Source organism: Ranitomeya variabilis, chromosome 6 (genome assembly GCF_051348905.1).
Source record: "Ranitomeya variabilis isolate aRanVar5 chromosome 6, aRanVar5.hap1, whole genome shotgun sequence".
NCBI lineage: Eukaryota > Metazoa > Chordata > Amphibia > Anura > Dendrobatidae > Ranitomeya > Ranitomeya variabilis.
This window is the reverse complement of record NC_135237.1, coordinates 5,194,470-5,210,772: the sequence shown is the minus strand read 5'-3', so window position 1 is coordinate 5,210,772 and position 16,303 is coordinate 5,194,470. Positions and strand designations below refer to the sequence as shown.

Below are 16,303 nucleotides of genomic sequence, written 5' to 3'. Positions count from 1 at the left end.
GATGTCACCGGAGCGTCGCCCCCTCGTTTTCAGCGTCAAGTGCAGAGTGACGTCATTAGGCTGCTGAGGTTACAGTCACATGATCGGACTGTCCGCTCCCGGACTCACGATCACATGATCGGAGCTCTCGCTCCGCTCCTCACCTGCTCCATCGCGGCGCTGCACACAGCCTCGGCAACAGTCACTTCCTGTGGAGAGTGAGACGGAGCAGCTGCCGGGGCATGCTGGGAGATGGAGTCTTACGGTCTGTCATGGAGAACAAGGCTGTAACTGACGGAACTACATCTCCCAGAGAAACCCGCGACAGCAACCAGAAAGAGACTGACGGCACCACAGTGCGGCTGCGCATAACGTCACAGGACAAGTGTGACCTTCACAGGGAGTGGTATGCGGTGACGTCACATAAGGACACGCCCACTGTGTGCGGTGTGTGCGGCGGTGCCGGCTCTGTGTTCTCGCGTCACCGGAGGGACGACAACATACTGAAGAGATTATAGAGGGCCCCGGGCCCCCGAAACACTGCACCGAAGAGACAGCAGGACTATGCACATGTGCTGACCGGCCCCCTCCCATATACTGACCGTCCCCGTATACTGACCGCCCCCCGTATACTGACCGCCCCCCGTATACTGACCGGCCCCCGTATACTGACCGGCCCCTCCCATATACTGACCGTCCTTGTATACTGACCGGCCCCCTCCCATATACTGACCGTCCCCGTATACTGACCGCCCCCCGTATACTGACCGGCCCCTCCCATATACTGACCGCCCCCCGTATACTGACCGCCCCCCGGTATACTGACCGCCCCCCCCGTATACTGACCGGCCCCCGTATACTGACCGCCCCCCCGTATACTGACCGCCCCCCCGTATACTGACCGGCCCCCGTATACTGACCGCCCCCCGTATACTGACCGGCCCCTCCCATATACTGACCGCCCCCCGTATACTGACCGCCCCCCCGTATACTGACCGGCCCCTCCCATATACTGACCGCCCCCCGTATACTGACCGCCCCCCGTATACTGACCGCCCCCCCGTATACTGACCGGCCCCCGTATACTGACCGCCCCCCGTATACTGACCGGCCCCTCCCATATACTGACCGGCCCCCGTATACTGACCGCCCCCCCGTATACTGACCGCCCCCCGTATACTGACCGGCCCCCGTATACTGACCGCCCCCCGTATACTGACCGGCCCCTCCCATATACTGACCGGCCCCCGTATACTGACCGCCCCCCGTATACTGACCGCCCCCCCGTATACTGACCGCCCCCCGTATACTGACCGCCCCCGTATACTGACCGGCCCCTCCCATATACTGACCGGCCCCCGTATACTGACCGCCCCCCGTATACTGACCGCCCCCCCGTATACTGACCGCCCCCCGTATACTGACCGCCCCCGTATACTGACCGCCCCCCGTATACTGACCGCCCCCCCGTATACTGACCGCCCCTCCCATATACTGACCGGCCCCTCCCATATACTGACCGCCCCCCGTATACTGACCGCCCCCCCCGTATACTGACCGGCCCCCGTATACTGACCGCCCCCCCGTATACTGACCGCCCCCCCGTATACTGACCGGCCCCCGTATACTGACCGCCCCCCGTATACTGACCGGCCCCTCCCATATACTGACCGGCCCCCTCCCATATACTGACCGTCCCCGTATACTGACCGCCCCCCGTATACTGACCGGCCCCCGTATACTGACCGCCCCCCGTATACTGACCGCCCCCCGTATACTGACCGGCCCCCGTATACTGACCGCCCCCCCGTATACTGACCGCCCCCCCGTATACTGACCGGCCCTCCCATATACTGACCGGCCCCTCCCATATACTGACCGCCCCCCGTATACTGACCGCCCCCCGTATACTGACCGCCCCCCGTATACTGACCGCCCCCCCCGTATACTGACCGCCCCCCCTGTATACTGACCGGCCCCCGTATACTGACCGCCCCCCCGTATACTGACCGCCCCCCCGTATACTGACAGGCCCCCGTATACTGACCGCCCCCCGTATACTGACCGGCCCCTCCCATATACTGACCGCCCCCCGTATACTGACCGGCCCCTCCCATATACTGACCGGCCCCCTCCCATATACTGACCGTCCCCGTATACTGACCGCCCCCCGTATACTGACCGGCCCCCGTATACTGACCGCCCCCCGTATACTGACCGCCCCCATATAATAATAATCATTTTATTTATATAGCGCCAACATATTCCGCAGCGCTTTACAACTTATAGAGGGGACTTGTACAGACAATAGACATTACAGCATAACAGAAATCACAGTTCAAAACAGATACCAGGAGGAATGAGGGCCCTGCTGCTCGCAAGCTACAAACTATAGGAAAAGGGGAGACACGAGAGGTGGATGGTAACAATTGCTTTAGTTATTTGGACCAGCCATAGTGTAAGGCTCGAGTGTTCATGTAAAGCTGCATGAACCAGTTAACTGCCTAAGTATGTAACAGTACAGACACAGAGGGCTATTAACTGCATAAAGTGTATGAGAACATGATGGAGGAACCTGATTATGTTTTTTTTTGCTTTTTTTTTTATTAGGCCACACAGGGATGGTTAGCTTAATGCATTGAGGCGGTAGGCCAGTCTGAACAAATGAGTTTTTAGGGCACGCTTAAAACTGGGGATTGGGGATTAATCGTATTAACCTGGGTAGTGCATTCCAAAGAATCGGCGCAGCACGTGTAAAGTCTTGGAGACGGGAGTGGGAGGTTCTGATTATTGAGGATGCTAACCTGAGGTCATTAGCGGAGCGGAGGGCACGGGTAGGGTGGTAGAATGAGACCAGAGAGGAGATGTAGGGTGGTGCTGAGCCATGGAGTGCTTTGTGGATGAGGGTAGTAGTTTTGTACTGGATTCTGGAGTGGATGGGTAGCCAGTGTAATGACTGGCACAGGGTAGAGGCATCGGTGTAACGGTTGGTGAGGAATATGATCCTGGCAGCAGCATTCAGGACAGATTGGAGCTGGGAGAGTTTGGTAAGAGGGAGGCCGATTAGTAGAGAGTTACAATAGTCCAGACGTACAATAACAAATTGTATTGTGGTACCGTGTTAGCCAGAAAAATCAATGTGAATATTTTTCTGTCCAATGATGACAGAAGTATTCTAGGAGTGATACCTTTATTGGCCAACCCGAAAATAATATGTTTGCAAGCTTTCAGAGCACAGTGGCTCCTTCAGTAGTCCAGACGAGAATGAATAAGAGAAACAGTAAGAGTTTTTGCACAGTTGAAAGTCAGAAAAGGTCAAATTCTTGAAATGTTTTTGAGGTGCAGATAACAAGAGCGAGCCAGTGATCGGATGTGGGGGGTGAATGAAAGCTCGGAATCAAGGATGACCCCAAGGCAGCGGACATGTTGCTTTGGAGTAATGGTGAAACCGCACACGGAGATGGCAATGTCAGGCAAAGGTAGGTTAGTAGAGGGAGAGAACACGAGGAGTTCAGTTTTTGACAGGTTCAGTTTCAGATAGAGGGAGGACATTATGTTAGAGACAGCGGTAAGACAATCACTGGTGTTTTCTAATAAGGTCGGCGTGATAACAGGAGAAGAGGTGTATAATTGGGTGTCGTCAGCATAGAGATGGTACTGGAAACCAAATCTACTGATTGTTTGTCCAATAGGGGCAGTATACAAAGAGAAGAGGAGGGGGCCTAGGACTGATCCTTGAGGAACCCCAACAGTAAGGGGAAGGTGAGAGGAGGAGGAACCAGCAAAACATACAGTGAAGGATCGGTCAGAGAGATAGGAGGAGAACCAAGAGAGAACGGTGTCCTTGATGCCGATGGAGCGGAGCATAGTGAGGAGGAGCTGATGATCCACAGTGTCGAATGCTGCAGAGAGATCCAAGAGAATTAGCATGGAGTAGTGACCATTAGATTTAGCTGTTAGTAGGTCATTAGAGACTTTAGTGAGGGCAGTTTCAGTAGAGTGTAAAGAGCGGAAGCCAGATTGAAGACTGCCCCTGTATACTGACCGCTCCCATCCCATATACTGACCCCTCCCATATACTGACCGCCCCCGTATACTGACCGCTCCCCCGTATACTGACCGCCCCCATATACTGACCGCCCCCCATATACTGACCTCCCCCGTATACTGACCGCCCCCGTATACTGACCGCCCTCCGTATACTGACCGCCCCATATACTGACTGCCCCATATACTGACCGCTCCCCGTATACTGACCGCCCCCATATACTGACTGCCCCATATACTGACCGCTCTCCGTATACTGACCACTCCCATATACTGACCGCCCCACATACTGACTGCTCCCATCCCATATATTGACCGCCCCCCGTATACTGACTGCTCCCATCCCATATACTGACTGCTTCCATATACTGACCGCCCCCCGTATACTGACCGCCCCTCCCATATACTGACTGCCCTCGTATACTGACCGCTCCCCGTATACTGACCGCCCCCTTATACTGACCACCCCCTGTATACTGACCACCCCTGTATACTGACCGCCCCCCGTATACTGACCGCCCCTCCCATATACTGACCGCCCCCTATACTGACCGCTCCCCCGTATACTTACCGCCCCCGTATACTGACCGCCCCCGTATACTGACCGCCCCCGTATACTGACCGCTCCCCCGTATACTTACCGCCCCGTATACTGACCGCCCCATATACTGTCTGCTCCCTGTTTACTGACCGCCCCCCATATACTGACCGCTCCCGTCCCATATACTGACCGCCCCCCATATACTGACCGCTCCCCGTATACTGACCACCCCCATATACTGACCACCCCCCCCATATACTGACTGTCCCGTATACTGACCTCCCCCTCTATACTGACCACCCCCTGTATACTCACTGCCCACAGTATACTGAGCGCTCCCCGTATACTGACTGTCACAGTTCATACAGTGCTGCCACCAACGTTTCATGGTTCACGGGGAGGATACCTTTATCATCCCCACCGCTCGCACCAATATGTCATGAACCGGGGTTGTTTGGTTGCCCCTGGTTCCTTCTGAAGGGGATTTATCTATATCCCACTTCCCGGTTCCGGTTTGGAACTTGTAGCTCTTTGGCGCTCCCATACCCTCAGGTCAGACAGGGTACTGCACCTAGAAAGGCTGCCTGCTATGTACTGGCTATTGGGCACGCTGCAGCGAGGGCGATATAACTACTCCCACTCAGGCGAGAACAATAATTATCAACACCACCGGTCGCTACAAAGCCTCCGAAACGCACAGAACAAAGTATGCTGCCACCAGCTCCGATTTTCACAAGGATTAACGGGTCCGGAGCCAACCCAAATCAGTAGCGTAATTCACTTCAGAGTAAGCCACAGTTTATTTATAGAGCAGAAGAGACAAGCTAGTAAATTATATATTTTCCTCCATATAAAGGTAGGCAGTGTTTGCAAGGTATAAAAAGATATAAAGGAGACAATTCGTATTTACATTACAGATTACAAATAAAGTACAACGTTGAAAAGAGCACACTTACAGGTCGTTATGTCATGGTATCATCATGGCTGGCCTGTGGCTTAGGAGGATAAATGCATCCAGATACATAGAACAGCTTTGCCGAGCTGGTGTTAGCTCTTACTGGGCCAAGACTGAACCACCACTCAGCAGGTGTAAGATATGCCCTCTCGTCGTGACATCACTAAGTGGGCTGAGTAATGATATGCACTCTTCTCAGAATTTACATTTTTGGAAGCCCCCAGACAAAGGCATTCCTTGGCAAGGGGAAAAAGAGTGGCTTTATAGGATTGGTCGTCTGCAGTTTAAAAGCCACACCCCTCTCACACATTAGTATCAAGTTGTACAGTGTCTCTGCCATAGGGCTTTGTTTGTGGTATGAGCGAGTGCAGAGAGGGGGGTCGAAGCTGCAGTGTGGGTCTGACATGGTACTTTCTAGAACTAATCTCACACTAAGACATTTTTAAAATATCGTGACACTGACTACTCCCCATATACTGACCGCCCCCTCCCGTATACTGACCACTCCCCGTTGTCAGGACTCTGAACATTTTTTATTACCTTTTTGTGCATTACTGCCCTTTTCCAAGATGGCGTCTTTGGTCTTATGTGCACTGTGTCTTCCTGCTATAAAACTCCACCCCAGCCTTCAGTCTGTGCTAGAGTATTCTGCCTTGCATCCAGCTCCTGACCTCTGGTGACTCCCTGGCTATATACCTGCTCCTGTGAACCTGTGGGGGTTATCCTGCTACTCTGCTCTGAGTTCCTGCTGCATACACCAGTTCCAGTAATCCTCCTTCATCTGCTCGTGTTTACTTCCATCTGCATTTGCTGGACATGTAAGCTGTTGCTGCTCTGTAAGAACCTGAGACTATTAACCAGGCCTCCCTGGTTGAGCTAAGATATGATTTGAACTGCCTTATAAGCATATCTATCTGTGTTTTGGACTAAGCAAGGACTTATTCGTGTCAAGTATCCTCAAGAATAATTGTGCTTCATAGACTTTCTGCGTCATTGCATTTTCCTCTGAAGTTTCCTATAGACTGCTGAGCTGCATTTGATATTTGCACCAAGTGTTGTGGACTTGAGTTTCTCTCTGCACCTGTTTGAATCACCGTGTGATAATATAGACTTTACCACTTATAAAACTGTGTCTTGTAGTTGTCTTGTTCGACGCAAAGAGTCTCCTGAGTTATCCCCTATAATTATTACAGGATACTCTAGCCTAAAAAAAAAGGAGACTGCTGGAACAATGACTGCAGAAAGCAAACTAGAGCAGGTGTTTTCCATAATTAGATCACTGCAGAAAGATGTGGAAGGTCTGCAAAAGAAGTTTGGAAGCTTTGAACACAATCAACAAGTGTTTGGACAGACTTTGCAGGACTTAAGCACCCGCATGGCAGCCCAGGAAAACAAACTTGCTGGCATAGAGTCCCAGTATGGACGGGCTTTTCAGGACATAAGCACGCAAATAGCTGCGCAAGTGACTTTTCCCTCTGGGCAACCGCCACCAGCTAGCCCACCTAAGTTGCCCCCATTCAGATTTAATGGTCATCGCGACAAATTTCGTGGCTTTGTGAATCAATGTATGCTATATTTTGATGTGCATGCTGACCGTTTTCCTAATGATAGATCCAAAGTATTGTGTGTAATAATGCTGCTGACCGTACGAGCGCTCGCCTGGGCGAATCCGATGATTGAGTCTCGTGACCCACGGTTAAATAACTTGGATGATTTCTTGGCCGCTATGGCATTAATGTTTGATGATCCTAATCGCCGTGCAACCGCTGAATCTGCTTTATTGTCTTTCTTTACAATAAAAACGTTCTGTTATTGAGTATGCCACTGAATTCAGGAGATTAGCAGTAGATACCAATTGGGACAGTTATACACAATTGCCTATTTTAAAAAGGGGTCTGTCTAGTATTGTAAAAGATGAACTAGCTCGTTCTGAGTCACCACAAGAGCTAGAGACATTTATACAGCATTGTGTGCGCATAGACATTCGCCTTACTGAGCGTAGGCAGGAGAAATTTGCTGCATATAACCGTGTTTCTAACTTTTCCCTTCCTTCCAAAGAGCCTGCAGGTAAAACCTCTCGGGAGGTGGAGGAGGTGCCCATGCAAATTGATTCCGTTCAGAGGCGCGAGATCAATGAGCGCCAGGAGCATCGCCTTCGTGAAAGTCTATGTTTCTACTGCGGTTAGTCTGACCACTTTCTGATCAATTGTCCTAAGTGTCCTAGATGGCCTAACAAGGTGCTAGCACCAATAGGGGAGTATGACAACTGTGATGATGAATCTGACATCTCTGAATGTAGCCTGCCTTTAAACGCTGTATTCCATTCACTTTCTATGACTTCACCCCCCAAGAAGCTTAAGGAAAAGAACTCACTGTTCTCTCCCTATTAAGATCCTGTGTTCAGGACAGTGGATTTCCAATGCAGCTATGATTGACTCTGGTGCAGGTGGCAATTTCATGGATATCGCATTTGCCAAGGAACATGGTATTGAAATTCAGCAAAGAGCCTCTCCAATTACCATGGAAACAGTGGATGGGTCACCTTTAATCTCTGAGCCTGTGGATCAGGAGACCGTACCCCTTGAAATTTTGTTGGAGCCTAATCATCAGGAGCAACTTTCTTTCTTGCTAATTTCTTCTCATTTTCCTGTGATTTTAGGCATTCCTTGGTTGCGTTCTCAGAACCCAATTATCAACTGGGAGACCAAGGAGATTATCTTTCCAACAAGGAGCAACTCAGCGTTAACAGAAGCTGTCCCTGAGTCCACGGCTACGGAACCACATGTACAGGTATTTTCTTTACCTCCAGCATATAAAGAGTTCTCTGACATCTGTGACAAGAAGAATGCAGATCAGCTTCCTCCACACAGGCATTATGACTGTCCCATTGAGTTGCTTCCTGGGGCAGCTATTCCTTTTGTTAACGTATACCCTTTGGCGGCACCTGAGCTTCAAGCCTTAAAGGAGTATATTGATGAAAATCTGGCCAAAGGCTTCATACGTCCTTCTTCCTCACCAGCAGGGGCACCTATCTTTTTTGTAAAGAAGAAGGATGAGACCCTGTGTTGACTATCGGGAACTCAATAAGGTAACCGTACGAAACCGTTACCCTTTGCCTCTGATTCCTGAATTACTGGAAAGAGTCCACCATGATAAGGTGTTCTCTAAACTGGATCTTCGTGGGGCTTATAATTTGGTGCGTATTCATCCAGGGGATGAGTAGAAGACAGCATTCAGATGCCGGTATGGACACTTTGAATCTCTTGTGATGCCCTTCGGGCTTTGTAACGCCCCTGCAACGTTTCAACACCTTGCTAATGACGTTTTCAGAGATTTGTTGGACCAGTTTGTAGTGATCTATTTGGACGATATACTAATCTTTTCTGACTCTACGGGAACATGAAGAACATGTCAAAACTGTTTTAAGACGTCTGAAAGAGAACCATAGTTACATAGTTAGTAAGGCCGAAAAAAGACATTTGTCCATCCAGTTCAGCCTATATTCCATCATAATAAATCCCCAGATCTACGTCCTTCTACGGAACCTAATAATTGTATGATACAATATTGTTCTGCTCCAGGAAGACATCCAGGCCTCTCTTGAACCCCTCGACTGAGTTCGCCATCACCACCTCCTCAGGCAAGCAATTCCAGATTCTCACTGCCCTAACAGTAAAGAATCCTCTTCTATGTTGGTGGAAAAACCTTCTCTCCTCCAGATGCAAAGAATGCCCCCTTGTGCCCGTCACCTTCCTTGGTATAAACAGATCCTTAGCGAGATATTTGTATTGTCCCCTTATATACTTATACATGGTTATTAGATCGCCCCTCAGTCGTCTTTTTTCTAGACTAAATAATCCTAATTTCGCTAATCTATCTGGGTATTGTAGTTCTCCCATCCCCGTTATTAATTTTGTTGCCCTCCTTTGTACTCTCTCTAGTTCCATTATATCCTTCCTGAGCACCGGTGCCCAAAACTGGACACAGTACTCCATGTGCGGTCTAACTAGGGATTTGTACAGAGGCAGTATAATGCTCTCATCATGTGTATCCAGACCTCTTTTAATGCACCCCATGATCCTGTTTGCCTTGGCAGCTGCTGCCTGGCACTGGCTGCTCCAGGTAAGTTTATCATTAACTAGGATACCCAAGTCCTTCTCCCTGTCAGATTTACCCAGTGGTTTCCCGTTCAGTGTGTAATGGTGATATTGATTCCTTCTTCCCTTGTGTATGACCTTACATTTATCACTGTTAAACCTCATCTGCCACCTTTCAGCCCAAGTTTCCAACTTATCCAGATCCATCTGTAGCAGAATACTGTCTTCTCTTGTATTAACTGCTTTACATAGTTTTGTATCATCTGCAAATATCAATATTTTACTGTGTAAACCTTCTACCAGATCATTAATGAATATGTTGAAGAGAACAGGTCCCAATACCGACCCCTGTGGTCCCCACTGGTCACAGCGACCCAGTTAGAGACTATACCATTTATAACCACCCTCTGCTTTCTATCACTAAGCCAGTTACTAACCCATTTACACACATTTTCCCCCAGACCAAGCATTCTCATTTTGTGTACCAACCTCTTGTGCGGCACGGTATCAAACGCTTTGGAAAAATCGAGATATACCACGTCCAATGACTCACCGTGGTCCAGCCTATAGCTTACCTCTTCATAAAAACTGATTAGATTGGTTTGACAGGAGCGATTTCTCATAAACCCATGCTGATATGGAGTTACACAGTTATTCTCATTGAGATAATCCAGAATAACATCCTTCAGAAACCCTTCACATATTTTACCAACAGTAGAGGTTAGACTTACTGGCCTATAATTTCCAGGTTCACTTTTAGAGCCCTTTTTGAATATTGGCACCACATTTGCTATGCGCCAGTCCTGCGGAACAGACCCCGTCGCTATAGAGTCCCTAAAAATAAGAAATAATGGTTTATCTATTACATTACTTAGTTCTCTTAGTACTCGTGGGTGTATGCCATCCGGACCCGGAGATTTATCTATTTTAATCTTATTTAGCCGGTTTCGCACCTCTTCTTGGGTTAGATTGGTGACCCTTAATATAGGGTTTTCATTGTTTCTTGGGATTTCACCTAGCATTTCATTTTCCACCGTGAATACCGTGGAGAAGAAGGTGTTTAATATGTTAGCCTTTTCCTCGTCATCTACAACCATTCTTTCCTCACTATTTTTTAAGGGGCCTACATTTTCAGTTTTAATTCTCTTACTATTGATATAGTTGAAGAACAGTTTGGGGTTAGTTTTACTCTCCTTAGCAATGTGCTTCTCTGTTTCCTTTTCGGCAGCTTTAATTAGTTTTTTAGATAAAGTATTTTTCTCCCTATAGTTTTTTAGAGCTTCAATGGTGCCATCCTGCTTTAGTAGTGCAAATGCTTTCTTTTTACTGTTAATTGCCTGTCTTACTTCTTTGTTTAGCCACATTGGGTTTTTCCTATTTCTAGTCCTTTTATTCCCACAAGGTATAAACCGCTTACAGTGCCTATTTAGGATGTTCTTAAACATTTTCCATTTATTATCTGTATTCTTATTTCTGAGGATATTGTCCCAGTCTACCAGATTAAGGGCATCTCTAAAGGTACCTTCACACTAAGCGACGCTGCAGCGATACAGACAACGATGCCGATCGCTGCAGCGTCGTTGTGTGGTCGCTGGAGAGCTGTCACACAGACCGCTCTCCAGCGATCAACGATGCCGAAGTCCCCTGGTAACCAGGGTAAACATCGGGTTACTAAGCGCAGGGCCGCGCTTAGTAACCCGATGTTTACCCTGGTTACCATTGTAAAAGTAAAAAAAAACCACATACTCACATTCCGGTGCCCGGCGTCCGCTTCCCTGCACTCCTCCTGCATCCTGTGTCAGCGCCGAACATCTCCGGCATCTCCCACAGAGCAGAGCGGTGACGTCACCGCTCTGCTTTACGGCCGGCACTTACACAGGATGCAGGAGGAGTGCAGGGAAGCGGACGCCGGGCACCGGAATGTGAGTATGTGTTTTTTTTTTTTCTTTTACAATGGTAACCAGGGTAAACATCGGGTTACTAAGCGCGGCCCTGCGCTTAGTAACCCGATGTTTACCCTGGTTACCAGTGAAGACATCGCTGGATCGGTGTCACACACACCGATCCAGCGATGTCAGCGGGAGATCCAGCGACGAAATAAAGTTCTGGACTTTCAGCAACGACCAGCGATCTCACAGCGGGATCCAGATCGCTGCTGCGTGTCAAACACAACGATATCGCTATCCAGGACGCTGCAACGTCACGGATCGCTAGCGATATCGTTGTAAAGTCGCTTAGTGTGAAGGTACCTTAAGCTGGTCAAACTTTGCCTTCCTAAAGTTCAGTGTTTTTGTGACTCCCTGACAAGGGACCATCTGTATATTAAGCCAGAGAAATGCGAGTTCCATCTTTCTGAGATACAGTTCTTAGGTTATATCATCTCTCCCCAGGGGCTGAACATGGAATCTGGTAAGATTCAGGCTATCCTTGACTGGCCGGTACCCAAGAACGTTAAGGAGGTCCAACGTTTTATTGGTTTTGCAAATTTCTACAGACGCTTCATTCGAAATTTTTCTGATATTGTCCGTCCCATTACTTCCTTGACAAAGAAGGAAAAGCCCTTTAAGTGGTCATCACAGGCTCAAGAAGCTTTTGATCGGCTTAAGATCTGTTTCACCTCAGCACCGCTGTTGATACACCCAGATCCAACACTTTCTTTCCTTGTGGAGGTGGACGCTTCTGATAATGCTTTGGGGGCTATTCTCTCCCAAAGAACTGGAGAGAAGGGTCTGCTACATCCTGGTGCTTTCTTTTCCCGTAGACTAACCTCAGCAGAGAAGAATTATGACGCGGGAGACAAGGAATTGCTGGCTATTATTGCGGCTTTCAAAGAATGGAGGCATCATCTGCAAGGAGCTGCACAACAGATCATAGTGCTAACTGACCATCGCAATCTAGAGTTCCTTAGATCTGCTAGATGTCTTTCTCCTCGTCAGGCTCGTTGGAACTTACTTTTAAATCAATTTAACTTTGTTATCTCGTAATGGGAAGGCTGACGCTTTATCCCGAATCCATGCTGCGGATTCCGTACCTGGAGCCCCGTCCAAGACCATTCTATCTGATGCCAATTTCATCGGAGTTATCCACGATCAGGACTTGTGGAAGGAGTGCAGGGAGGCCTATGAAGGTGATGTATTTCTGGCCAACCCACCTGTGGATATTAATCTTGTCTTTAACCCCTTCACCCCCGGAGCTTTTTTCGTTTTCGTTTTTCGCTCCCCTCCTTCCCAGAACCATAACTTTTTTATTTTTCCGTCAATATGGCCATGTGAGGGCTTATTCTTTGCGGGACGAGATGTACTTTTGAACAATACCATTGGTTTTACCATGCCGTGTAACAGAAAACGGGAAAAAAATTCCAAGTGTGATGAAATTGCAAAAAAAGTGCAATCTCACACTTGTTTTTTGTTTGGCTTTTTTGCTAGGTTCACCAAATGCTAAAACAGACCTGCCATTATGATTCTCCAGGTCATTACAAGTTCATAGACACCAAACATGTCTAGGTTATTTTTTATCTAAGTGGTGGAAAAAAATTCCAAAGTTTGCAAAAAAAATAAAAAATTGTGCGATTTTCCGATACCCGTAGCGTCTCCAATTTTCGTGATCTGGGGTCAGGTGAGGGCTTATTTTTTGCATGCCGAGCTGGCATTTTTAATTATACCATTTTGGTGCAGATACGTTCTTTTGATCGCCCGTTATTGCATTTTAATGCAATGTCGTGGCGACCAAAAAAAACGTAATTTTGGCGTTTTGATTTTTTTTCTCGCTACGCCATTTAGCAGTCAGGTTAATCCTTTGTTTTTATTGATAGATTAGGCGATTCTGAACGCGGCGATACCAAATATGTGTAGGTTTGATTTTTTTTTAATTGTTTTATTTTGATTGGGGCGAAAGGGGGGTGATTTAAACTTTTATATACTTTTTATTTTTTTTATATTTTTTAACACTTTTTTTTTTAATTTTGGCATGCTTCAATAGCCTCCATAGGAGGCTAGAAGCTGGCACAACGCGATCGGCTCTGCTACATAGAGGTGAAGTACAGATCACCTCTATGTAGTAGAAATGGTCGTGTACTTTGAACGCCGACCACAGGGTGGTGCTCAAAGCAATCGGCCATCAACAACCATAGAGGTCTCAAGGAGACCGATCATGTGACGGGGGTCAGCAGTGCGAGCACTTCCGGCCGCGCGGCCGGGAGCGCTAGTTAAATGCCGCTGTCAGCGCTTGACGGCGGCATTTAACTAGTTAATGGGCGCAGGCGGATCGCAATTCTGCTCGCACTCATTGCGCACACATGTCAGCTGTACAAAACAGCTGACATGTCGCGGCTTTAAGGTGGGCTCAGTGCCGGAGCCCACCTTAAAGCAGGGGATCTGCCAACTGACGTACTATTCCATCAGCTGGCAGAAAGGGGTTAAGGGTGGCATGTGGTTCAGAGATCGAGGTCTCTACATGACAGAGTTCATGCAAATAAAGGCATAATGAGGAAGTTTTCTGCCAGACAAATTCATTGGATTAAGAGAGCAGCTGCCAAAATACCATTACAAAGCAGCAAACAGTTATTTGAAGCTGCTGGTGCGTTTGGAGTCCCTCGAACCTCAAGGTGTAGGCTCCTTCAAAGGCTTGCTGTGGTGCATAAACCTACTATTCGGCCACCCCTAAACAGTGTTCACAAGCAGAAACGGTTGCAGTGGGCCCAGACATACATGAAGACTAATTTTCAAACAGTCTTGTTTACTGATGAGTGTCGAGCAACCCTGGACGGTCCAGATGGATGGAGTAGTGGATGGTTGGTGGATGGCCACCATGTCCCAACAAGGCTGCGACATCAGCAAGGAGGTGGAGGAGTCATGTTTTGGGCTGGAATCATGGGGAACCAGCTGGTAGGGCCCTTTAAGGTTCCTGAAGGTGTGAAAATTAAAGTAAAGTAAATAGAGTTTCTGACTGACAACTTTCTTCCATGGTCTAAAAAGCAGAAACGTGCCTTCAGGAGCAAAATCATCTTCATGCATGACAATGAATACCTCTGAGTAATTGGCTGCTATGGGCATAAAAGGAGATAAACTCATGGTGTGGCCACCATCTTCCCCTGACCTCAACCCTATAGAGAACCTTTGGAGTATCATCAAACAAAAGATCTATGATGGTCGGAGGCAGTTCACATCAAAACAGCAGCTCTGGGAGGCAAAGAAAAACAAGCAGAAACTCTCCAAAAACTCACAAGTTCAATGGATACAAGAATTGTGAAGGTGACATCAATGAAGGGCTCCTATGTTAACATGTAACTTGGCCTGTTAGGATGTTTTGGAGTTAAATAGTTTTGTTCAGTGAATGTGACCTCCTAATGCTGCAAATTCCACAAATGAGCATTTTCAGTTCTTTAAAACATATCAAATGTTTAGAAATACTACTGTGCCTAATAATTTGGAACAGTGCATTGTGAGGTTTTATTCATTTGGAGATTATACTGTTATCATTGGGAGGTTTCTTCAATAAAATTCGATGTATACTCTAACGGGTGATGACTTTTATTAGACTGACTGTCATTTGCACCAACCATTTACGAAAATCCGAGAAAAATGTCATTTGCATAATAAATTGGAACATAGTGTAAAGCTGCTCATTTTGTTCCGTGCACCGGCCTCCCCTCAGCTAAAGATACAGTGAACTTAGTCATACAGAATGTCTTTCGGTTGCACGGGGTTCCGGATGAGATCATCTCTGACCGTGGAGTACAGTTCACTTCAAGATTCTGGAAGGGGTTTTGCTCTGCACTCAATATTAATGTATGTCTCTCTTCTGCTTACCATCCCCAGACAAATGGTCAGACTGAGCGTACCAACCAGATGCTGGAACAATATCTAAGATGCTATGTCAGCCATCTCCAGGATGATTGGTTGGAGTTGTTGCTGTTAGCCGAATTTTCATACAATAATTCTCAGAGCGCCTCCACTAAATTTACACCTTTCTTTGCCAATCTGGGTTATCATCCGTGTATCTTACCTAGATCTCCAATTAATTCTCTGGTTCCGGCAGTAGAGGAAAGGCTGACTGCGATGAGGCAAAATCTGGAGGTTCTGAAGGAATCCCTGACCACGGCTCAAGAACGTTATAAGAGATGGGCTGATAGATTCCGTAAACCTGCACCCATGTTCAAGGTAGGAGATTCCGTGTGGTTAGCAACTAAGAATCTGAAGTTAAACGTTCTTCACAAAAACTTGGACAGAAATTCATTGGCCCTTTCAAGATCAACGGTATTGTGAGCTCTGTGGCCTGCCGGCTGAAGCTGCCTAGGACTATGAAGGTACACCCAGTTTTTCATGTATCTTTACTAAAGCCTGTATCTCCTAATACCTTCCAGGGACGTGTTGTGCCACCTCCGCAGCCTGTGGTGATTGATGGGCAAGAACAATTTGTGGTGGAGGAAATTGTTGATTCCAGGATTCACAGGAATCGGCTCCAATATCTGATAAGATGGCAGGGATATCCTCCTGAGGAAGACTCTTGGGAACCTGTGGAAAACATCAATTCCCAACAGAAGATTTCTCGTTTTCATCAGAGATTCCCTGAGAAACCAGGTCCAGGATCGTCCTGAGGCCGCTTCTAAGGAGGGAGTAATGTCAGGACTCTGAACATTTTTTATTACCTTTTTGTGCATTACTGCCCTTTTCCAAGATGGCGTCT

At 47.6% G+C, this 16,303-nt stretch overlaps 2 protein-coding genes across 2 annotated transcripts in view; one reads left to right on the top strand and one right to left on the bottom strand.

Annotated features, from left to right (window-relative positions):
• The window catches only part of LOC143781255 (uncharacterized), a 22,909-nt gene extending 22,616 nt beyond the window's left edge, over positions 1 to 293 (bottom strand). Inside the window, exon 1 of the mRNA XM_077267749.1 lies at positions 144 to 293. Within this exon, the coding sequence (XP_077123864.1) occupies positions 144 to 152 (9 nt within the window). The 5' untranslated portion in view covers positions 153 to 293. The remainder of the gene's footprint in view (positions 1 to 143) is intronic.
• Positions 252 to 16,303, top strand: LOC143782168 (uncharacterized). The gene is made up of 3 exons (XM_077269322.1): positions 252 to 392; positions 15,436 to 15,777; positions 15,981 to 16,303. The coding sequence occupies exons 1-3, from the start codon at positions 252 to 254 to the stop codon at positions 16,212 to 16,214; spliced, it is 717 nt and encodes a 238-aa protein (XP_077125437.1). The 3' UTR covers positions 16,215 to 16,303.